The sequence below is a fragment of the Astyanax mexicanus genome, chromosome 14, assembly GCF_023375975.1.
Source record: "Astyanax mexicanus isolate ESR-SI-001 chromosome 14, AstMex3_surface, whole genome shotgun sequence".
Classification (NCBI taxonomy): domain Eukaryota; kingdom Metazoa; phylum Chordata; class Actinopteri; order Characiformes; family Acestrorhamphidae; genus Astyanax; species Astyanax mexicanus.
Window position 1 is genome coordinate 9,807,921 of NC_064421.1, and position 26,219 is coordinate 9,834,139.

General features: G+C 40.6%; 1 protein-coding gene across 2 annotated transcripts in view; it reads right to left on the minus strand.

Annotated features, from left to right (window-relative positions):
• Window positions 1-1,275: 1,275 nt before the first annotated feature.
• Window positions 1,276-26,219, minus strand: part of babam2 (BRISC and BRCA1 A complex member 2) — a 185,190-nt gene continuing 160,246 nt past the window's right edge. For both annotated transcript variants that reach the window (XM_022673194.2, XM_022673193.2), the window contains exons 8-12: window positions 20,269-20,368; window positions 9,513-9,583; window positions 6,063-6,145; window positions 5,637-5,790; window positions 1,276-1,759 (exon numbers count right to left, since the gene is read on the minus strand). In XM_022673194.2, coding sequence (XP_022528915.1) covers window positions 1,696-1,759; window positions 5,637-5,790; window positions 6,063-6,145; window positions 9,513-9,583; window positions 20,269-20,368 — 472 coding nt within the window. In that variant the 3' untranslated portion in view covers window positions 1,276-1,695. The remainder of the gene's footprint in view (window positions 1,760-5,636; window positions 5,791-6,062; window positions 6,146-9,512; window positions 9,584-20,268; window positions 20,369-26,219) is intronic.

A 26,219-nucleotide genomic window follows, 5' to 3' on the forward strand; every position in this document is an offset into this window, starting at 1 on the left:
GAAGAAAAAAAAAAGCACTCAGATTTAACCACATTTCCAATTAAAGGCAGAACACACACTCACACACACACACTTTCAAATGGGCTCAAAATCTGATAAGAAAAAACACAAACACCCACCCACTTTTACATGCACACACACAGATGCACAGAGCTTCATGACATGATCAAAAAGCTGTGCCTCTCTGAGCACCACCAGTCTTTCTCTTTCACTGCAAAGAAAATAATATTCCCCTTTAATTTTCTAAACATCTGTTTTCTGCTGCAGTGCCCACATACCCGGCCCGCCCCCGAATACCAGGATTACTAAAGCTACTCTAATGAAAAAGCACTGTTTTAACTAGGGCTGTCATTCTAACATGTTCATTTTGATTGATTAATCACAGAAAAAAATTATGTGTTACAAATTTACACTTAGCAATCGCCTTTCTTGGTGCCCTTTGGCTCATATATTATAATCTGGTCATTATACCATATAACATAATACTATGAAGATCAGAGTAACATATACTAGTAACATCTCTAACATATACTAGTGCATCTCAAAAAAATTTAATATCATTAAAAAAAGTTAATTTATTTCAGTAATTCAGTTCAAAAAGGAAACTCATATATTATATAAATGTATTACACACAGAGTGATCATTCAGATTGATGATTATGTCTTACAAAAATCATTGTCTCAGAAAATTAGAATATTATATAAGACCAACTGGTACTTTTGGCAGAGTGGGCAGTGTGCCAAATCCTGCTGGAAAATTAAATCTGCATCTCCACAAAAAGTTGACAGCAGAGGGAAGCATAAAGTGCTGTAAGATTTTCTGGGAAAACACTGCACTGACTTTGTACTTAACATGAGACTATTTCCTGTCCCATGACTTTTGACATGTCATTCAAGTACTTACCGGAGCCCAAGAGAGCACTATTGGCCCTGCTTGGATAATTTATGCAGTTGCAACGTTTAAACATAATTGTACCACACATAACTGGCTTCATCTTGCTAATCAACTATAATAATTTTGGCAGCTATTCATAATTTTGTTCCCTTAAAAACATGCTACTATTTATGTAGTCATGTGACCCAACACTGTCCAGTGTCTGACATGGAAACATCATGGAGAATAACTCGAACACAGAGCCATTTGAGCAACTCAAGCAGCTGTAAGAAAGAAAAATGACGTAGCCCATTGATCATTAACCACGATACTGATTTGAAGTCATATCGTCCAACACTACAATAAACCATTACCTAAAAAAAAAGTAATGAGAAACGAGGTAAGAGAGGGAAATGTATTTATTCTATCTCTCTCAAACGAGGAGAACAGACATGGTGCAAAAACATTGAGAGATGCTAATAAAAAAAAAATTACATTTAAACACTTTTTTTTTTTACACACACTTGAACATAAAAGAAAAACAGAAGCTTCTACCACCGAGTTGTTGGAGTAATAAGGAACAGTACATTAGTGACACCGCAGTTTCCCAATAGTTCACCTGAGTCTGTTTAGTAAACAGAGCTCCGTTTAGACTCTGCAGTGCTGAACAGTAAATAGAGCGGCCGTGGTGGTAACTCGAACATGAAGGACAGTAAATTACATTCTCTTCATTGTGTGTCCTCGTTCACGGTCATCTCTTCAGCACTGGTTTGAGCAGCTATTTGTTTTCGTTGCAGTCATTTCCGCTGTTTTGTTCAATTTCATAGTTTTCCATTGGCAAAGGCTCCCTCCTGAAACTGAGGGATAAAACTCTTGAAGTAGGCTCTAAGAATAGAGAGAGAAACAGAGAGAGGGAAAGAGAGGTTAGAGAGAGAGGTGAGCATTGTGCACATTTCTAAAGGACACATTGGTATTTGATGTGTGTAAGTGTAAGAGCATGTTAACCATTCCCAAATTTCTTATTGCAAGCATTTCCTTTCACTTCATAATCTGAACACTGCAGAACGTCTGTCAGTTTGACTCAACAAACTCAACATAATTTGACTAAACACAGAATACAACATGACATAACATCATGTAAAAGAAATAAGCTCTGGAAAAACAGCTCTGGAAAAGAAATAAGAGACCACCTAAAAATGATGAGTTTCTTTGATTTTACCAAATTGAAAACCTCTGGAATATAATCAAGAGGAAGATGGATGATCACAAGCCATCAAACCAAAATGAACTGCTTGAATTTTTGCACCAGGAGTGGCTTAAAGTTATCCAAAAGCAGTGTGTAAGACTGGTGGAGGAGAACATGCCAAGATGCATGAAAACTGTGATTAAAAAACAGGGTTATTGCACCAAATATTGATTTCTGAAGTCCAAGAAGTTGAAGATTATTTAAATCCTTTAGTTTCAGCTATATATCACGGGTGTTGTGCTCACTTACTTCCGCTACCACGGCCTGTTTTCACATGTTCACACTGAGAAATCTGACAGTGTTCCAGTTAGGAGTTTATATGCACTGCAAAAAAATACTCTTACTGAGTTGAAATCCAGCTCTCTATTTTAGATTTGTTAATCAGATTTTTAGATTCTTACTCCAATCTAAAAAAATATAGTATGCTGTTTAAATGACCATGTGAATAATAAGTGTAAAACACTATGTATCTTAATCTACAGTGGCTTGTGTAAAGAAGGGTTATCTACAGGGGTTGAACAATAAAATTAAAACACCTGACTTTAGACCGCTATCATTTATTGTGGTTCTGGTGGAAACAGGAGAGTTGAGGTGCACATTAAATTCTGCCGTGATTTGGGTTCAGCCGTGGTTTTATGTTTTTTGGATACAATCCGGGTTAGCACACGAACATCCCTTTCAGACAGCTTCCTCTTACAGTGTCCACAGTTAATCCTGTTGGATGTGGTTGGTCCTTCTTGGTGGTATGCTGACATTACCCTGGATACCGCAGCTCTTGATACATCACAAAGACTTGCTGTCTTGGTCACAGATGCTCCAGCAAGGCGTGCACCAACAATATGTCCTCTTTTGAACTCTAGTGTGTCACCCATAATGTTGTGTGCATTGCAATAGTTTGAGCAGAACTGTGCTCTTACCCTGCTAATTAAACCTTCACACTCTGCTCTTACTGGTGCAATGTGCAATTAATGAAGATTGGCCACAAGGCTGCTCCAATTTAGCCCTGAAACCTCCCACACTAAAATGACAGGCGTTTCAGTTTCATTGTCCAACCCCTGTACATATTAGGCAGTGAGTGAACAGTCAGTTTTTGAAGGTGATGTGGTAAAACCAGGAAAAAAAAAATAATAATAAAGGTCAGAGTTCAGAGGTATTGTGGAATCTATGCCTGGATTGGTCAGATCTGTTATGTCAGAACAAGAGATCCTACTCAATATTTAGCAGGTGGTCCTAATGTTATGGCTGATGAGTGTAATCAGTCCTAGTAAATCACTCTCACACACACACACACACACACACTCACACACACACAGACCAATGCTGGCCTATACGTCTGAAAGCAATTAAGTGCATAGGTCATCCGGACTCTACAAAATCTATTTTGGTAAAGTATGATAAGATATGGACCCGCTATTATGGAAACCACAGTCCAAACATTGGGAATTCATTATCTGCAGTATTTATCACCCTCTCCAGCAGCGAGGTGTGGCTGCTCGTACAGGCCAAAGGTAAGAGAAAACATTTCACTGTACATGGTGGGTGAACTCCAGCTTTACACACACACAGCAGGCCAGGATGACGACAGGAAGAACTGGAACATGTGAAGGTAAGGTGAGGACTGAGGCCATCAAACAAGAGTACACGGAACAAGGTGTGCATGTGGCAAAAAAAATAAAATAAATAAAGTTCAGGAAATTATGGGGTGAGGAATTGTCTGTACCACTGTCTGAAATATCCACACATCCAGGAGAATAATGGAGATCTAATCCTAAATAAGGGGAGGTATCTGTACCAATATTAAATAAATTTAGCAGGATCGTGTATCAGACCGTTCTATGGTCAATCTATTGAATTATAAGCCATTCACATAACTCAATGCCCGCACTGTGGGCAGCTATATGCAAGTATTCTAGTTTTTATAACTCAGGATCAGAGAAACAGAGAAAGACAATACCTACACACGTTATACCAAACAGTAAACATTTGTGCAAAACTGTAATATCGACCTGTTATCAACTATCAGTGAGTAATCCAGCTCAGAAAATCTGTAAGCATTGCAGCTCCAAGCCAGCAAAGCCTGGCTGTTAGCATTGCAGTTAAACCTCTTGAAACCCACTGAGGTCAGGCCATAATGCTGTGTCTGTTAACACTGTGGATTATCTGGGCTGAGGCCAGCTGTTAGCATTGTTGCCAACCCACTTCTTGCCCTGGTCAATTGCGGATCACTCTGCTTAATTTAGAGCGTGTCGGTGTGTCTTTGTTATCATGACGGCGCAAAAACAACACCCTGCACAGCTTGAAACTCATAAAAAGCATGTACTAATTCTCTTAATTAATCATGGGTATGTTTTGGGCGTAACATGAAATAAACCAATCAGTGTGTCACTTGGCATTTTCTTTAACAGCGAAATGAACATTGATGTTTTTGAGTAAAATAAATATTGATGTTCTATTCTATAAACTACTGACAGCACTTTTAAAAAAGTGAAAAAGATGCAGTGCTTTCAGACTTCAAAAAATGCAAAGAAAACAAGTTCATATTCATTTAGAAACAAAAATACTAATGTTTTAACTCAAGAAGAGTTCAGAAATCAATATATGGTGGAATGACCCGGATTGCATCTTGGCATGCTCTCCACCAGTCTTACACACTGCTTTTGGGGGACATTCTGTTGTCCCTCCTGGTGTAAAAAAGTCAAGCTTGAGTGCTGCCTCTAGGAACCTCTTTCCAACTGTTCAGTGCATGCATTTTACTCCTGCTGACATTTGCCATTCTTTTTGTAGGTCACTTGATGTCATCCTGTGGTTGCTGACTTACATTTCGAATAAGTTAACAGACCTGAATCCCACTATAAAAAACAGGAGGAAAATGAATGATCACAAGTCAGAAGTGGTCACAAGTGCTTGATTTGTTTTGCACAGAAGTGGCATAAGGTCAAAAGCAGTGTGAAGTGGTGGAGGTTTTCAGTTTTATGTTTACTTTTTATTTGGAATTTAGGAGAAATGTTGTCAGTTATTTATAGAATAAAACAACCATGATAACTAATAATTTAATAAACTAAAAAGTGGTCTCTTTTTTCTTCCAGAGCTGTATGTTTTAATGTGTGTGTATTTTGTTTCACAGACTCATAGTAACATAATGTTTAATTCAATTCTAATGACTCCATAAAATGTATTAATTCAACAATGGTATTGGATCAGTATAGGGTATTGACCACTATTTGCAGTTTATGTATCAGTATTGGTGCCAGTATTGGTAGTCTGCGCTGAGAAAAGATTGCTGTGGAACCCAGAGAGCAGTGAGGGTTAAGAGCCTTGCTCAAGGACCCAACAGTGGAGGTCTGTCCACCAAACCGAGGATTTCAAACTCCCACAACCTTGATGTTGAGGGGCTGGTGCTCTAACCGCTGTGCCACCACTTCCCACCAATGGATTTGTAAGTGGGTCAACAATGATCTCTTTAAGTACAGTTTTAGTGAAACTTTAGCAGCACTAGAGGGTTAACGTCATGCTTACTTGGCTCTCTTGGCCATCTCATTGCCGTCCCAGCGTGGGCTGTAGGGGTAGGACTTCTGAACCTGGGAGTAAAGCTGTCCACTGCTGGTAAAATGGTAGATGGACTGGAAGGTCAGTGTGGGCTGGTCTCGGGGAAAGTACAGAGGCAGGTCCACTGCAGGAGTGACAGAGAAAGAAACAGAAAGAATCACATTCCCTGCTCCCACACGGATGATGTATAGATATAACTGAACCAGAACTGCCGCAGCAGAAAGTGAAAGCAGCACTTGGAATTAAGCCTGGAAAATGATACAGGAGAGAAGCACTGACTGGGAGTAGTAGTGAGAATGATGCATCATGACCAGTACTGTGTTTAGAGATGAGGCCACATTCTGGTTGTGTGTGTGTGTGTATGTGTTTGTGTGTGTTTGGTCATCAAACACTCACCATGAACCAGGAAACAGAAGTCTTTCCACATGAGCAGAAGAGTGAGCTTAGTAAAGCCTACAGCATCATATTCAACAACCCCCCTGGAGGAAAAAAAAACCCCAGAAAAATACAAATATTAAATATTTTAGGTTTAGAAAGGTGAGAAAATCTACAGAACAAACAGCAACATTATATGAGAACACACACACACACACATATATATATATATATATATATATATATATATATATATATATATATATATATATATATATATATATATATAAAACAATATTTATTTTTTTTATTATTAATTTTTTCCCATTTTCTTACCAATTTATACAGCCAATTACGCAACCCACTTATTAGGACTCCACCTATCACTAGTGATGCTCCAACACCAGGAGGGTGAAGACTAGCACATGCCTCCTCCGATACATGTGAAGTCAGCCACCACCTCTTTTCAAACTGCTGCTAAAGCAGCATTGCAGAGTAGCATCACAGCGCACTTGGAGAAAAGCACAGCGACACAGTTCCGATACATCAGCTCACAGACGCAGCCTTGTGCTGATCAACATCACCCTTTGGAGTAATGTGGGGAGAAAGAGGACCATCTACTGTACCCATCCAGAGAGAGCAAGGCCAATTGTGCTCTCTCAGGGCTCTGGCAGCTGATGGCAAGCTACATAAACGGGATTCGAACCCATATTTCCTGATCATATGGGAGCGTTAGCCCGCTGGACCACTTGGAGCCCCGGTAGCTTGTATGTTTGCATGGACAATTCCAGCCAGACACTGCCGGTCACAATCAATTCAATCCACTGCCCTGTCCACTTTGGGTGGTAATGCCTTCTATGATGCATTCCCAGTATTTATGTGACACTGTGTATCTGGGAATGCTAAATAAAACCTAATTTGGAAAACTTTTGAAATTTCTATATTCATTTGACACCCACTGTTAGATCTTGCTCAAACTCTTAACTTGATTAATCACAATGACTTGCAGTTAGCATCACTAACAAGATAACACCTCACAACATACATTTGGCATTCCACATCATGATCAATTTACAAAGCACTATCCCTTGCCTTTTTAAAAATGCTCAGATGTTTGAGGAATCTGGTTTAAAATCACAACAAATTATTTGCCAACTAGTTTTTAATGTATTGTGTTGTACTGTTGTACTGTTAAAATGCCACATCATTCAATACGTAGCTGAGGGAGTGGGTTGAGAACACTAAGGAAGTTCAAGAGATGTTTTGGCAACACAATCACCCGATTTAAACACCATCGAGAACTTGTGGGAGTGTGGGCAGAAGCAGTGTGTGGACAGCAGTGAAGAATGTGTGGGAAGCACTTCATTTAGATCACCGTTTGATTTCCCATTGAACTTTTTGGTTTTTGGTATATATTCAGATATCATTGCAAAAAAAAAAAAAAAACATCAAATGAGCTAGGGTTGGGCAGTATCCACTTTTTCCATACACGTCATACAGTCTCAAAATATTACTGCAGTGCACAGAATTAACAGGGGCAGGGAGTATTGTGAGCTCTAGGAGTAGAGCAGATAATCCATAGTCGTTTATGTGTTTATGTTTTCTTTAAAATATTATCCTGCATTATTATAAACATAAAAAGCATCACATACCTCAAGTACAAAATCCAGTTGTCTTACATAATCACAGACTAATTGAACATTGTACATAATTGGTTAATAATTCAATACACATTAAAGTTTTTGGATATAATACATGTTTAGGTCCTGCAAATCAGTAGGGAATATCTTGCTAGCATTAGGTTTGTTAGCAGGACAACATTCTGCTTACCAAAGAACATACTCAGATCCCCTCAGTTACAGTATAAGCATTTAGGTGAGTTTGATTAAGATGTTATACAGAGAGAAAGCTGTATTTGTTCTGCAGCCCTGCTGGTAAGCTAGCATTTGCTCAGCTAGCTTAGCTACAGCTAGCTTAGTATCAAACATCCCAGTGCTGCTACTACTGACTAACTGACTCAAGAACTGATGATAAAAACTTGTGTTTGAAAGAGTGAGGTCAAGTGACTGATAGATGGAAGGTGATAGAGTAACAGAAAGGCTAATTGTGACAGGATGTGTTGTGTTTGGTCTCATTAGCCTGACAGCTAGGCTTAAATAAGTTAGCTAACAGGCTACACACCACAGCACAGACATTGTTGCAGCTGACTGAGGCTCAAATCACACATATTTAGAAAATAAAAAAACTCATTTGTGAGAGCAGACAACTGGGTTAATGTTCTTAGAAGTGTTTTCAACTGTTTTCTGACGTTTAGTAGATAGTCATTCAGGATATGCATGTTTTCCTTTTAATTTATCACTAAACTCACTGAACTGTGGTGGGACTGCTATCTGGCTCTGTGTTGAACAGACTCAGAACAGAATCTTACACATCAGACATCATTCATTTTTAAATATTGTTCTCATTTGGAGATTGAAGATTATTTTAAATACTTTAATATTTAAATGTTTTACAATATTTACGTTTTACTGCCCAACTCTGATAACAGCAATTATTTTTGACTGCCAGGGCACGCATGTTTCATGATTGTATCTTTTCTTCTTTGTATATACTTATATACTTACATACAGCTCTGGAAAATATAAGAGTTTTTCTAATTTTGCTATTTATAATTACATGTTTGAGTAAAATGAACATTGTTGTTTTAATCTATAAACTACGGACAACATTTCTCCCAAATTCTAAATAAAAATACTGTAATTTAGAGCATTTTTTTTATCAGAAAATGAAAAATGGCTGAAATAACAAAAAAGATGCCGAGCTTTCTGACCTCAAATAATGCAAAGAAAGCAAGAAAATAAGTTCATATTCATAAAGGTTTAAGTTCAGAAATCAATATTTAGTGGTATCAATACCCCTGGTTTTAATCACAATTTTCATGCATATTGGCATGCTCTTCTCCACCAGTCTTACACACTGATTTTGGATAACTTTATGCCTTTACTCCTGGTGCAAAAATTCGGTTCAGCTCGGTTTGATGGCTTGTTATCATCCATCTTCCTCTTGATTATATTCCAGAGGTTTTCAATTTGGTAAACTTAAAGGAACTCATCATTTTTAGTAGTCTCTTTTTTTTCAAAGCTGTATATACTTATATTTTATTTTTCACTTACGGCACTCTACAGTCTGTCAGTCAAGACACGTCTGAAGTTTTCTTCCATAGGTTTGCCTTTACATTACACGGCTTAAGTTGCAACTAATGACAGCTTACGCTTCATCAATTAGCATTGTGCAAACTGCAGCCCTAAATCATCACCAGTCCATGTTGAGCTTTTAAGTGTTTCAGACTTGTTTATGTGGTTCTTCTCACTGTGTGACACATTATTATCTACACAAGTGGACAGAAGAACTTGTGTAGCACAGCTAAAAACAGTAGCATAGAAACTGAAGCCTCAGGGAAGATCAACTTACATTCCAAAATGGCTGAGAAAGGCAGCAATGTATTCTCTCCTCTTGTGGTAGCCTTGAATAACATACTGCACCTGGATCAGAGACAGAAAAAGCAGGGAATTATATGAATGTTTAAATGAATAAAGAAGCTTATTCATCTATATTTAGTGCTTGAAAAACCTGAATGAACTGAAACTGGATCCTCGCAGCTTCTGCAAGGCAGCAAAACTGAATCACAACAAGGATAAACCAGTGAATCGCCTCACTGAATCACCTTCACACCCTGTGCCAATGTGTGAAGGTCCAAATAGCAAATGAAGCAGGGATGGATGACAAATACACACTCAGCGTGTGCTGTGTTTGTGTTTAGGGTTCAACAGGAGAGTTCAACAGTCCTGCTAATGAACACACTCATGGCTCATGCTGGTGACAAACAGGTGACGCAATGCCAGTGTTTTGCTGAGGGAGCCGGAATCCTAATGAGGCAGGGACGGGAACCTGCACATTATGATCAATAAAAAACATTTCCTCTCCTTTATAAAATGTTCTGGCAGAATGATATGGATGAAGTTTGAGTTGTTTTCTTCAGACTTTTTCCTTTTTTAGCACCAGAGGAAAACAAATTAAAAATATAATTTTGATGGATTTAGCCCAACATCCTTCCCTGAACAATATGAATTGAAAAGTATCATCATTAATACCAATTAATATCAATATTAATTAGTTTAGATTAGGGATGATGCACAATACGTGTTCAAAAGTATTGAGATACCAACACCAAGTGGAGATTTTTATTTATTTTTTGCCATGTTCCACAGAAGCTAAAGATCGTTGCACTGCCCTGGTTGATATTTGTGTGTGTGCAGGGATATGATTATTTATAGTCACATTTATAGCAAGACACTGGCCTGGCCACAATCATTACCACCCACTGCTGCACTGTCTACTGTGGTGGTAATGCCTTCTATGATATATTTCCTATTTTAAATGCCCGTATTACATACAAAACTATATGTCCCATCCATCTGGCACCAACAATCAGGCCTTGCTTAAACTCTAACCCTAATCCATACCCATACCCATTTATGTTCTGCCAATGTTCAGCCTCATTCACCAGATAACACCTCACAACTTATACTGGTGTGGGCATTACGAAGCCGTCCCCTGAGTTAACAGGGTAATGAAGGTTGTAATGGTCAGGACCAGCGGCTTGTGGGTAGTATTGTAGTATGGGCCATTCCACTGAATCAATGCCTTTTGCTTGTTGAAACTCTTTCAAATTTAACTTACTTTTTTATATATTTTTAACTCTGAATCTAAATACACATATATTTAACTATTCAAAACTTTAAGGACATTTAAAAAGCATGTTCATGAGCAAGTCCACTAATTAATTAAAATTTCCCTCAAGGGAGTCTTTATTTTAAAGAAATGGCTGACTGCATGTTCGAATAATTGATATTTACGACAAGAAAAAAAATTCACTCCTCTGACAGGAATGAGTGTTGAGATTGACCTCCTCAGTCATTGTTACAATAAGATCAAATATAGTATACAGAAAAACAAATGAGGGAACTTAATTTTGTTGGAAGAATCAACTGATGTCACTTCCTGCTGTAGATGTGACTTGTTGTAGAATGTTCCAGATGGGGTAATGTGTTATGGCAACAGGACTGAGTGAAAACTCAGGGACAGAACTAAAATGTCTATTTTAACTTAAATAATATAGATTTATTATGAATAAAATATTTTTAAAGCATAGATGGAATTTGGAGTCACATAACAATGCATTTCTAAACAAAAATGACATCTCTGAAGGATTTTAATAATTATATTTCATGGTAAAGTTTATAGTTAGAGAGTGGGGACAGGTAAAGAATGCTATTTTTTGTGTTCTAAGTAGTTTTTATATACTTTTAAAAAATACATATCATACTTTTGCAGTTAGGTCAATGAACAAGACACTACGTTTAATAATAAAATTACTAATACATATTTTGTGTGCACATTGATACATATTGTTGCTGTCCAATGAAAAACACTTATCTCCAGGAGAGATAAGATATCTTACAGGAGAGAGAAAAAACCTTGTAAACTTTCAATGGAAGTCAATGTAAAAAATAATTTATTTCAGGTCATTTTGAAGAGTTTCTATTGGTCCGTTCATCAAGAAATTTTGGCACAGTTTAAGGGACACTTTGTCTGTTCAAATTATGTAGTAAACTAAAAACTTACAAAAGTGGAGATAAGTGTTTTTCATTGGACTGTGACGATATTCAATTTCCTGGGGACAGAAATGGCACCCATTCGGTGGAATGACCCATAAATATGATCTTTGCAGAACTCTTCCCTAGCCAATCGATATATCAGTCCAGTCCTAATACATATCTATATTCCTGTACACCTAAAGCTGCCTGATTGCAGTTTGTGTGGCAGAGCAGGGGTGGTGCTGGCATAATGGTTCCCAATGAACACCTTGAAACCCTGCACTGGCAGCAGACAAGCACAGGCAAGCATAACAGCCCAACACACTGTCTTTCTGCACTCCCACCAGTACACACCTGAACAGCAGCCCCTCCCTCTGTGGCTCCGACTGCAACGACTAAAGTACTACTTTGTACCTGGGAGGTTGTAAACAGGGGCTAATCTAATTTAACCCTTAAATTCATGTCTGTTTGCAGTTCATTCAAATATATCTAACAGAAATGTATATATGACCAGCTAGGATAACCCAGTATGAAGCTAAAATTTAAAAATTCCAAAAATCATGGGACAGAAGCTAGTATCCTACCACTTGAATTTTGCCGTACCCTATAAAAGCTAAGAAACCCTATACTGGCCTTCAGATCTCCTGCAATAAATGAGATTTTGTGATTACTGTCAGAGTTGCTTGTCTGTTAGCATGGACAATTCTAACCAGACACCGCTGATAACACTGGTCATTACCACCCACAGTGGACAGTGCAGTGGAGTGGTGGTAATGCCTTCTATGATGTCTTCCCAAAACACACGCAACACTGCTTGACAGTTTTCAAACTCATTCAACTTAAGACAACACCCTGCAATTTGTACTTGTGAAAATGAGGATATACAACTGTAAGGCTGCTACCAACTTGAAGTACCGTATTTTTCTGGCTATAAGGCGCACTTAAAATACTTATTTTTTCCCAAAAATCGTCATTGCGCCTTATAATGCAGTGCGCCTTGTGTATGGATTTTGCTTGTGTTTACTGACCTCGATTTTTATGTGGTACACGGCGCTCTGTTGTGCAGAATCCCTCACCCACGCCAGAAAAAGATCCCCCTCTTGGGCTAGCGCGCGGTTACCTTTGACTGCCGTACTGCCTCTCGGCTGTGGCTCAAGGTAGCTAGTTTCCACTGTAGCTCCGTGGCCAGAACAAGGTGCCGGTAAACTTTCCTTTCCACCCGTTCTGGGGTAATAGCACAAACTGTTTCTTTTTAGCGCCCACTTCTAAGTAAAGTTAACCTCTTAACACGCGCTGGCCCACCGGCGGGCCAGAAATATTTAATATTTCATAACTGGCTGTGTTTCTGAATAGTTATGAACAGTTACAGGTTCAATATAGACATCAATATACCATTTTAAAGCTTAGAATCTCTGCTTTTGAGCTATTTAGCCTATTTAGCGGAATATCCTTTCAGAAAATAAACATTTAGGGCGAAATATGCCTTGGTTATGATTTTTATAATTCATAACTCTCATATTTGCGTTTATCGTTCGTCCATATTTCATCGAATGCGGTCATGTCATACACCATTCGAACCGTCTGGCTCTCCGGATTCCAGAACTGTGCTTTTACTGTAGGATGTATGTTTCATGAATTAGAGCTGCGTCAGAGCGCATGTTTCCAGTAATAAAAGGCTCTCCTTTTGTCCTGGGGTAACCTCCGGTCACTGCCGCCACCCCCCGAACACACACCCGCGCTCAGCCACAGGTCCTACCTTCAAAACGCGTCCAGACTAAAGAGAATCCATCAATCCAGTCTCCTGTAATCCACAGTTATATCCAAACAGCGCTGGAAATCACTTCATCCAGAAATGAAACTTATCCAATCTTTATCTCTGTTTTAAAAACGTTTTATTCACCGAATTCGGCACAACACGCTATTATAGTCAGAAGCCTCGCGGAGTAATGCGGTACTTGCTGTGCTTCAACATAATATTATGGTCTGTCGGAGCGTTGCGGCTACCGTTGTCAGGAGCGTCGCGGAGTAATACGTATTTGCTGTGCTTCAACATAATATTATGGTCTGTCGGAGCGTTGCGGCTACCGTTGTCAGGAGCCTCGCGGAGTAATACGTACTTGCTGTGCTTCAACATAATATTATGGTCTGTCGGAGCGTTGCGGCTACCGTTGTCAGGAGCGTCGCGGAGTAATACGTACTTGCTGTGCTTGTTGATTTCTTGCTCAGAGATGTTGTTATTTTTCACAGATATTGTGAAGGATTTATTGCTCAGAGTTATTGTTACTGATATAAATAAAGTTTCATTTAGTGCGCCTTATAATCCAGTGCGCCTTGTGTATGGACTAACACTAAAAATAGACTGTTCACTCATCGTGCGCCTTATAATACGGTGCGCCTTATAGTCCGAAAAATACGGTATGTATTTAACAAATACTGAATAACAAATAACTAAATAATACGAATTGACGCCTGTAGCAAACAGTGCTTTCTAGCAGAGGGAGGTGTGCAGTTAAAATCAATTAGCAGGAACATGAGAAGGGTGCAAGGCTTTCTAATGCACTGTGAAGGTAACTAAAGTAGAACCAGACAGAGGCTGAGCTGTACCTGCTATAAGAAAAAAAAAGTATTAATATGTGTTTAACTTTCCCAATATTTTGGACTGAAATTCATGTGAATGAAAACTTTGGCTAATATGTTCTAGTTTTTAAAAATCAGAGTTAAACAGTAAAACATTGCGTTTGTGTGTATAGCATTAATTTCAGAGCAATAGCATGGAAGACAGGAGAACTTATGCACCTACCTGGAACATGTTTTCTCTCACAAACATACACAAACACACACACGCACACACTGCTGACAAACATGAGCACACACAGCTTGTCTAGTCTCTGTAGAGAAGCATTGCAAATAGTATAGGACTATTTACAGTAAGGCTGCACAATCTTTTTTCGATGATGTATATCGCAAATTAAACAATGCAGGTCCCACAACGTCACCAGCCCCGCCCCCACTCGCGTGCTGTCTTGCGTCTGGACCGATCAAGAGCTGAGTCAGCTCTGTGTACTCAAAACCCGAGGAAAACAGCAAGAAGACAACAGTAATCGGCCCTTTAATCAGGCATTTAAATGAAGTTTTTTAAAAGTTAAATAAAAGCGTTTTTTTCTGGAATTTAAAGCGGGAATTCAGCTGTAACTGGAAATATCTGCGCTGCAAAACTGTGCTGGACTGAGGTGCACAGCTTTCCATACGTGCGTTTACAAGCACGTGCCCAACCATGTGGATGGAGGCCATGCGGTTACCTCGTGTTTACTCCTGATCATTCAGCACGCTGAACTCATTATTATTGATGTTACAAAATCTGAATTCAATCAACTCTAAAACCCTTTTTTTGTAAAGAAAAAGTAAAACAATGATAAATATACAGTATACACTCACACACCTTTAAAAATCATAAATGCTTTGTACACAGTAAGGACAATATCATTTAAATGCTGCTAATTTAATGGATTTTAGTGTTGAAGTGAAGCTGATATTAAGTACTAAGCCCTGTAATATTACATCACCAGCTCACGTATCTAACACACCTCACTCAACTTATCAAGTGCTTCTGAACTCAGCAATTAGATGTATTAGGTGGGGTTCATGAAGGGTGTGGCTGAAGTCCTGATGTGTATGGTGGCAGATCTCCAAGAACAGGGCTGGTGACATAATCCAAAACTTCACCAGCAATAAATCAAAAAGTGCACCTTTAATTTTTTATTGTAAATTTAATGTTCAATAAAACAGTTTGAACAGATTGTCCTGGAAATGTACATCGTAAACACACCTACACACTGTACATATATCTCACACACACACATACACATGGCCCAGCCCTTTCCCCAGGCTGTATTTGTTTAGTTCCTGAGGAAAGCAGAGCAGGAACCTTGCATCTCTGCACTCCACGCCCTTACTTGGGGCAAAGCGCCATGACACACAGCCCGGACCAAGCCCTCCTACTGGCAGGTGAGCGGGGATGGGCGTGGGTGACATGCAGGTGAGTCACTGCAAAGACATGCAGTCGACCGACATGCTCCACTGCAATACTTCAGGACCTGACTTCCTGTGTGTGCCCGTGTGTGTTTGTGTATGGGGGCGTGTGTGCCAATGTACATAATACTCTAATATGTGTGGGGGTGGGTGTGGGGGTGTAGGTGGGATTGGCTGGGAATGTGGGTAGGAATGTCTTTCACTTTCAACCTTACGCTGATAGAATTCTCATATGATGCAATCTGTAATTCTTCCTTACAGATGAGACGTCACAAACATTGTAAAACTATGAATCATCTATTGTAAATCATGCAAATTTGATTGCAGGTGATCCAACTAAAGACAAAACTGAAACGGTTCCTTTTACATCACTTTTATATCAACTCAACCATCCATATTTTTAATCAAAAACACTTTATTAGAGTTCGAATTGTATGACATTTTCAGGGTATGATAACTAAAAAGCATCAGGAGAACAATAATACATTATATTATAATTTTCAAAATATGACTAATCACCCACTAGTACACATGTACAGGATGGCCGCTATGGGATAAACATATAAATAAGTATATAAATCAGTATAAGTATATTTGAACAAGTTTGAACTACTCACTAAAATTTAATGACAGGCTGAGAGCACCATGCTGGTTAGATAGAATAAGTATCGCTGTTTGCTATGATATGTATTTCGTGTCTGAAGGTTTTTTTTTTATTTCTAAACCTGCAATATAAAGCCAAGAATAGCAGTTCAGACACAACCCTAGCATCTATGTTTAAAGCTGCAATGCTAACAAACACAGCAGCTGGCCTCGACAGCATTAGAATTAGTTAGCAGCAATGCTAAAAGCATTGGAGCAGGTTATCCTTGATGATAACTGTTTTTCTGAGCTGGATTACTCACTGATAGTTAATGACAGGCCAAAATTAATAGAGTAACTCTTGCTGCTTGCTATGATTTGTATATGGGGTCTGTAGGATATTCTTTTAAGTCTGTGTTATGAAGCAGTTTTGCCAGAATGCTAGCACAGTGAGGTTTAAAACTGCAATGCTAACAAACACAGCAGCTGGCCTCGACAGCATTAGAATTAGTTAGCAGCAATGCTTAAAGCATTGGAGCAGGTTATCCTTGATGATAACTGTTTTTCTGAGCTGGATTACTCACTGATAGTTAACGACAGGTCAAAATTAATAGAGTAACTCTTGCTGCTTGCTATGATTTGTATATGGGGTCTATAGGTTATTCTGTTAAGTCTGTGTTATGAAGCAGTTTTGCAACAATGCTAGCACAGTGATGTTTAAAGCTGAAATGCTAACAAACACAGCAGCTGACTTCAGCAGTGTTGAAGCTGTTTCACCATAGTTCTAAAGGCCAGCCTTAACAGGCTTGGAGCATGTTAGCCACACTGCTAACTGTTTTCTAAGCTGAATTTCTCTCTGATAGTTAAAGAGCCACTAAACCCTAAACCATATTTTTCCATCAATAGCTGAAACGCGTTCTTCTGAATTCAAGAAACATAGCAGTCCTGCTTAAAAAAAAAAAAAAACGTTTTTATTGTGATAATTTCCGCCTATGTGGCACCCACTTAGATTCATATGGGTGCTAAAGGCATGGATGATGTTTCTGTGTACTTTGGTAGACCAGTCAATCAATAATACTGCCCCACTGCTGACGTCCACAGCTCAGCTAATCAGCTCTCCCTCCTGCCCTGTCTCTAAACCCATACATCACCCAGTGACCCTCCACCACTACCCCTTCCTATTTATTTGTTTATTTATTTTTTACTTTTTCAAAGTTAAGCTGAGGGTGGATTCAGCAAAAATAAAAAATGGATTTAATGAAAGTTATTTTAAACCTGTGTTATGAGGCCTAGAACATCAGTTTAGCCACAATGCTAACAGTCAGGCCCAGCTGGGTTAGAGCTGCAGTGCCAATAGACACATCCACCAGCCTTGACAGGGTTGGCATGGGTTAGCCACAATGCTAAAAGCTGGCCACAAAGCTGGTTAGCAGCAATGCTAACTGTTTTTCTGATTGTGTTTCACCAGTACCAGTAATAAGCAGACATTTATGATAAGATAAACATATATTTTCATACTATATTATTATCCACCCCAAAGTGAACTAGCCTACCACACACACACGCACACTTCCCTGCTCCATGACCCAGGTTAAGGTGAGCATGGCCAAGGGCCCTAACCGTCACCCGCTCTGGAACATGGGCAGGGCCTGATTATGCATGCTGTCTCCCTGCGAGTGTGTGCTGCTCTTCAGGTGAGGATAGGAGTCCAGGAAGATGAGAGCAGGGTGGGCTGACAGGGATTGGGGGGGTGAGGTGGTGGCGGGGGCAGAGGCCATCCCTACGGCCACTGACAGAACACAGCTTCTCCAGTCCGTCTCCACCTGTCAGCCCTCCTGCCCTTCCAGGCCTGAAACGAGCCATGGAGTCTGGCCAATACACACACTCACACTCACGCACATGCCACATGCGTGCAGCCAGGCATTCACCTTTGCTTACATGCACTCATGCAAAGAGAATTTAAATTACATCTGATTTAATAACTGTTTTCATATTTCACTGTGGTGTGTAGGTTGCAAGTGTACAAACATTACAAACTGGGGTGGGTTAGTGAACATAATTGTACTACATTGCATGGCAGTTATTGTTTTAAACAATGTACCTAGTCTTAAAGGAGAACTGCGGCGTAAAATTGACTTTTGATGTAGTAAAATATGATAAAGAGTACTAACCTTTGTTAAATAGTCCACAACCGCTCTCACACAGCTTTCTGAGATCCAGTAATTTTGTGCCTTTTACTCAGCACTCTTTACAACTCGCTATAATCGCTTTTAACACCGTTATCCAGACTCAAAGTAGCATTAATAACTTTAAAAGTCCGAGTTACTGACTGCCCACCTGTCTGACCCGATACCGATGTTGGACCCTCAGGCTCTCGCGTCTCCTGTCCGGCCAGACTGATGGAAGTTTCTGAAGTCAGCTCTTCTCCACCACCACCACAGATCAGCTGCTCATCGACCATCTTACTCTCCACTACAGATTACATCCAAGCCATTAGTGGCGCTATTACACTCCTGAGTACATAAAACCTATATGGATGTATAAAAGACTTTTTAAATTTTAATTTAAAAGCCGTTTGACCAGTGGTAGGATGGTCCCCCCTTTAATGTGAGTCTTGGTCCTCCCAAGGTTTCTTCCTCCTCCTGCAGCTCTGAGGGAGTTTTTCCTTGCCTCCGCGCTCACTGGGGGTTCTGTATTATGTATATTCTATGTTTAATGTTTTGCCTGATTCTTTGTCCTGTAATCATGTTTCTGTAAAGCTGCTTTGTGCCAACACCTGTTGTAAAAAGCGCTATACAAATAAATTTGATTTGATTTGATTTGACAAGAAGCTTATTAAAAAACACTGTTTACAACCCGCAGCGTTAGCGACATCTCAGGGCGCCGCCATCACTGTACTGATCATGAGCATAGACATATATACATAGACGCTGCATAAACACTGAAAATATATTATACACCTTCCTCAGTACAAATAAATGCACTGGGGGCGCATGATTGACTCCCTTCAATATAAAGGGCCAGCTGCTACGCCAGGAGGTAGGCTATGTGGCGTCAATGTATATATGTCTATGGTCATGATCAGAACAGTGATGGCGGTGACCTGAGATGACAACAGTGTTTTTTTAATAAGCTTCTTGTGCACTTCTAAAGTTATTAATGCCTCGTTTTAAATGTCAGGGCTCCCCAGATTCTAACAATGAGGTTTGGAGCTACTTTGAGCCTGGATAACGGTGTAAAACACAATTTATCTGGGGCAAAATATGCCTCGAAGCGGCTGTTGTAAAGAGTGCTGGGCAAAAAGCACAAAATGACTGGATCTCAGAAAGCTGTGTGAGAGCAGAGGTGGGCTATTCAATAAAGGTTAGTACCCTTCATCATGTTTTACTACAGTAAAAGTCCATTATACACAGGGGTTCTCCTTTAGCTCAGCTTTTTGGTTCATTTTAACAATGTTGAACCAGTTGTAGTCAACTTTAAGGTCTTTAGCTAACAGATTTTTAAGAAAATGCATATCAACTAAGGAGTTTACAACCTGTCACAGAGAGCAAAATCAGCTCAATGGGTCACTCTGCTCTATTAATGAGGTGCTTTTACATCAGCTAGCTAAATATTGGTACCTGTCAGGTCATTAGTCACTACTTTCCTGCAAATACATTCAGCTGACCTATGCATCTCACAAAAAAGGTGAGTTGATTGGCTACAGGTCATAGACTTATTAAAGCACACCTTATTCCTCACCCTATCCAGCTGAAGGTGTAAAATAAGGCAGACGTAGACACTGATTGAGGACTGGAACCCAACATTGGAAGAGCATTGGGTAAAAATAAAAAGCACCACACACACACCGTCACACTTCAGTGCACTAATGCAGGGTACGCCACGCCATTATATAATCCCCGTAATGAATGTGTGGGCACACAGACACATGCGAGCAGAAAAAGACGGCTGCTTTTTACCTTATTTGTGAGTAACTGGCACACTTGCGGCACGTAGTCAATGAGGCAGCCTCCACTCGGAAAGGCTGGAATATGCAAGGCTGAGGGCCCTCCAAGGGCGCTGTGTGAGAGAGCAAGAGACACAGAGAGGCACTTATTTGAAAGGCTCAGAAATAAAGAAGAGGAAAAAGGCAAAACAGTTAGTTTTTTAGTAAATACAACCTCAAGTCTGAATATGTTTAAACAAATTCAAAAAACAGTGTGGAGATTTTGAGTTTTTATTTTGCATTTTGTTGCATTTTCCACTGTGTTCATTCTAGAGGCCTCTGATCACAGAAAAGTGGAAGCCACTTCTGGACATTGTTAACATATGGCTTTAGGTCTGCACTGTACAGTAAAGTTTTATGGTATTTGTGAATTTTAATATGTATTACAGTGCTTGACAGGGGCTTGCCAAATAATCTCTTGCTAAAATGGTTCTATCAGCTATTGATGAAAGTCGGTTATTGATGCAGTGCTGTCTGAGGGATTTTAGGTCGCGGATGTTCTTTACACCAGTGTTAATTTTGTGTAAAATGACAATAAATCTTCATTGACAACCTATTTTTATGACGAAAACGAGACCCGAACTAAATAAAAATTAAAGCTTGAAAACTAAAAACTATAACAAATTTAATTACACTTTCCATCAACTAAAAACAAGTAAATGAATACATCAAAGACTGATGAATAGAGAAATTATTTGTAATGCAATTATATTATCTGATTACTGATCAACCAGTCAGCACACAGAGAAGCAGCACTTTCCGTCTTCTTCCTGTTTCTGTTAGAAAACCCTGAAGGCAGAATTCTCCTCTGTCTCTGTTTATACAGCAATTATTTTGTGTTTACAGGTTTGTTGTGCTGGATATTTTACTATTTTAATGTTAGCATATTTTAAATGCAACAAAACCTAACGTCTATTTTAATAAACAAATAATCTTAAAATAACACAAATCTAAAATATTAAAACAATAAAAATATTTAATACATACTTTTTATTCGACTAAAATTCTTTACACTAAACCTACACTAAAATGTTTGTTTTTGTTATAATATAATATTAATATTAATATATTTATAATATTATATAATATAATATTAACCAAAAGACAAAAACGTGACTAAAACTATTACACATTTTACTCAAAAGACAGAAACTAAAATTAAATCAAAAATAACACTGCTTTACAAACCAAAATTTCTCTCACTTCCTTGAAACATTTAAAGGTATTAAGCACTGTAGAGGGAGTCAATCCCGTCAAATATTTCTTCAATGAACACGGTTTTGGAAAATGTATACAGGTGTTGGTCAACGAATTAGAATAATTTGAAATAGTGCAATCAAGAAATTCTTTGAATGCATTTTTTGTGCAGAAAGCAAATCAGGTGTTCACCGCACCTGTCCTACTCGTTAGACTAATCACAGAACTCGTTACCTGGAAAAAATTTGCTCAGCTGAGCTTTCCAAAAGGCCCATTTAGGCCATTTAACTGTGACACTGTTGTTTTATTGAATTAGAATAATGGAGAAACCGTTTCATTGAATTAGAATAATTTTTATTATAATTACAATCATCACTTTCTCAGTATTTTGTGGCTGCCCCCTTGGCTTGTATGACTGCCTGAAGTCTCCGCGGCATCGATTTGACCAGCTTGTCGCAAGTTTCCGCACTCACAGCTTCCCAGGCAGTGGCGATGTTCTGCTTCAGTTGGTCCAGCGTAGTAGGCTTTCTGTCGCGAATTTTCCGCTTGACGATGGCCCAAAGGTTTTCAATGACATTGAGGTCAGGCGAGTTGGCCGGCCATGCCAAAACTTCAAGCTGTTTTTTAGTGAACCAATCTTTGGTCGACTTTGCCGCATGAGCCGGTGCAAGATCCTGTTGAAATATGAAGTCTTCTTCGCCGAACTGTTCCTCAACAGTCGGAATCAGGAACGTTTCCAGAACATCTTGATATACGGCAGCATTGACAGTCTTCTTGAGGAAGCAGAGTTTCCCTACACCTCGAGCGGACATGCATCCCCAGACCATAACGCTCTGGGGAAACTTGACGGATCTTTTCACGCACTCGTGGTTGTAGGTTTCGCCACCACGACGCCAGACACGAGGACCTTGGTCACCGAAGGAGATGCAGAAGCGTGATTCGTCACTGAAGACCACTTTCTGCCAGTCTTCAGCAGTCCACTCGCCGTGTTCTTTGAACCACTTCAGCCGTTTCTCCATTTGTTTCTTGTTCAGCATCGGTTTTACTGCTGGAACGCGAGATTTTAAGCCGAGTTCGCGCAGACGACGGTAAGTGGTTGATCTGGAGACGTCAGCGCCGGTCTGCTTGTTCCACAAGTCGGTGAGCTCGGAAGTGGACTTGAACCGGTTGCTGACTGCGATCTTTCTCAGCTGCTTGTTGTCGCGAGCAGAAGTTTTTCGGATGCCGGAACAGTTGGTGCGCTTGCTGCAGTTTTTCTTGAGAGCTTTGCAGACGGAAGACTGGCTGATGCCGAGCTGCTCAGCAATTTTAGTTTGGGTCAAGCCTTGTTGGCGAAGGGCTTGAATTTGAGCCACTATTCCGGTTGAGAGGTCGCGCCGCTTACCCATGATTGATTTTACAACTTAGAAATTCTACTCAACCCTGACTTTATACTGCACAGTGAACACTCTTCACAGAAAACAAAAATTCGAGCATTTATTCTAATTCAATAAAACAACAGTGTCACAGTTAAATGGCCTAAATGGGCCTTTTGGAAAGCTCAGCTGAGCAAATTTTTTTCCAGGTAACGAGTTCTGTGATTAGTCTAACGAGTAGGACAGGTGCGGTGAACACCTGATTTGCTTTCTGCACAAAAAATGCATTCAAAGAATTTCTTGATTGCACTATTTCAAATTATTCTAATTCGTTGACCAGCACCTGTATATTGTTTTTGTGTCTGTTCTCTTTATGTGAGTATTGGCATTTTTTATTGTCTAATGCCTTCAGACGAGAACTTCTCTATTATTACTCTACTGCAGTAAATACAAATTATGCATGGTAACAGCTGTACACATGCATTTTTGGATAAGATGAGAAATACAGAACTGTATCTGAATTAAAAGAAATATCTGGACTGCTAATATTACAAGGTTTTACACAAATCCAACCCTTTTGCAGCTCCACCAAAGTTCTATAGTGCAGTAGCAGCATTCTGGTCTGGTGTGGTGTTAATGTAATGAAGGAGAATCTATACTTTGTATAACAGTAATTTTGGCATCAATAGGTTTGTGAAGCTTCAGTTTTATGGTAAAAATGATGCGTAATGTAGCTTTAGTGTCACTTTAATGTATTGTTAATTCAATAAAGCATTATAAATCCAATATTTGTTATTATTGTTATTATTATTATTATTATTATTATTATTATTATTATTATTATTATTTATTAGTTGTTATCATTGACTGCTGCTGGCCTGATACTCAGTGCTGGATGAGCAGCCTGGAGAGGTAAAGATAGACATATAAAAGAGAAAGAGAAGGAGAGAGAGAGAAAGAGAGAGGAAAATCTGCACTGAGAAAAGGTCAGCGACCCACAGAAGTCGTCTGCTCCCCCAGCAGAACGCCACAAACCATGCAGCGCGGCCAGTCTTCTAGAAAGCCGTACAAAAGGGTGATTCATCCTCCCTATCCCTCGTTCCCTCCGTCCGCTCCTCTGCTCGCTCCAGCGCTCGGACGCAGCAGTCCGCTGATTAGCGAGGAGCCGCTGAGCGAGAGGCGGCCGGCTCGGCCCGTGTGCTGGGATGACTAAAGCTGCCGGACCGTCCCTGTAGGCCTGCAGGCCCGCTCGCACAAAGTTCACCCGCGTGGCAGATGCTTTAACGTGATATGTCAGAAGACACTTGCTGTCGCTTTGTCTCCCTCATGCCTAAGCAAGGCTGGACATGACTAACGACCATATAAGGTGCTATTGCTCCGTCCGGACTCAAGGACGATGTATGTTTAGAATTAGTTCAAGCACTGCTGATTTGCCCTGAGTTATATTAAACAGAGTTTCATAGATCATAGTTTACTTTTTAAGAGGCATCTACAGTACAGGTCAAAAGTTTGGACACACCTTCTCATTCAATGCGTTTTCTTTATATTCATGACTATTTACATTGTAGATTCTCACTGAAGGCATCAAAACTATGAATGAACACATGTGGAGTTTTATGTTCTTAACAAAAAATGAGCTGAACCTCCACAGTCACCGGACCTGAACCCAATCCAGATGGTTTGGGGTGAGCTGGAGCACAGAGTGAAGAAGGCAAAGAGGCAACAAGTGCTAATAAACACCTCTGGGAACTCCTTCCTTCAAGACTGTTTGAAAAACCACCATTTCAGGTGACCACCTCTTGAAGCTCATTGAGAGAATGATGTCAAGAGTGTGCAAAGCAGCAATCAGAGCAAAGGGTGGCTGTTTTTAAGAAACTTGAATCTAGAAGATCTTCAAGACTCTCTTAATAATTGAAATATATTATTTTTATTAGATGCCATGTGCATTAGATTAGGTTTATAACAGGGTATATATATACATACATACACATATATATATATATTGTGGCGATCGCCACGTAGTGTTAGGTTCGTCAGCCTATAGTGCGCCTGTAGGGGTGGGGTTATGCAAATTCAGGGCCAGCAGGGCATTGTGGGGGTATGTTTTTGGGGGTCGAGGGGAATCTACCTTCTCTGTGTATGTTAGCCAGTTTAGCCACTTTGGGAGTTTTTGGCTGTGTTTTTCAAGCTGGGTTTTACTCTCCAAGCACTTGTCAGAGCTGTAAGTGAGGTACCCTGTTAATAAAGAGCATTTTTCGCTGACATAATGTTGCCGGCTTCTTCATCATCTTCGCGCCCGTTACAATGGTGTCAGAAGTGGGATGTGAGGGCGGAGATCAGCAAGCTAGAGCAGCAGATCCAGAGGCTGAGCAGTGAGGAGGCTCAGCCGAGGAGCAGCTCGCAGGAGGAGGGTACCGAGCGTTCTGCCTACCCTACCCTACCTGACGGGGCTAGCCAGCCACGAGCTCGGCTGGTTAGCGAGGGCAGGCGGCCCGCAGCAGAGCAAGACGGCCGCGGGAGCACCGACAGCCGGCGACCCGCCGCGGAGCGAGGCGGCCGCGGGAGCGCCGACAGCCGGCGGCCCGCCGCGGAGCGAGACGGCCGCGGGAGCGCCGACAGCCGGCGGCCCGCCGCAGAGCGGAGCGGGCACCAACATCCTGCCTGCCCCGCGGTCGAGTTGACAGCGCCAGTAGCAAGTATTAGCCTTCCGCGCTACAGTGGTGAGGGACCCTGGGAGCCGTATGAAGCACAGCTGGGTGTTGTCGCAAGGTACTATGGATGGACGCCGGCGATGATAGCAACGCGGCTGTGCCTTGCCCTTGAAGGCAGAGCACTTCAAGCGCTGGTAGACTTGCCGGCGGAAGAACACGGAGACTTAGACGCATTAAAGTCCATCTTGCGACAGCGCTTTGGCAGGGTCCCCGACGTGCAGTTGGTGCGCCAGCAGCTACGGGACCGAAGGCGGGGCAAGAGCGAGCGGCTAAGCGTGCTCGCTGTGGAGCTGAAGACGCTGGTGAGGCAGGCGTATCCAGGGTTTCCAGCCGGGGTGAGGGACGAGCTCGCGCTTGACGCGTTTTTAAACGCGCTGGCGCCAGGGAGCCTACAACGTCATGTGAGGCTCTCTGGAGCTACGTCCCTCAGTGCAGCCGTGGAAGAGGCAGAGAAAGCGGAGCTCATCTTGAAAGACCAAAGATCAGCCACTTGCCTCCAAGTCGAAGCAGAAGAGGAGTCAGAAGCACGAGTGTGCCAGACACGGCCGGCGGAAACAACACCAGGCGCCGGTCGGAGCCCTGTACGATGCTGGCGGTGCAGAAGATGGGGGCACAAGGCTAACCAGTGCCGTGCACCAGCGCCGGCGGAAAACGAGTTCGGG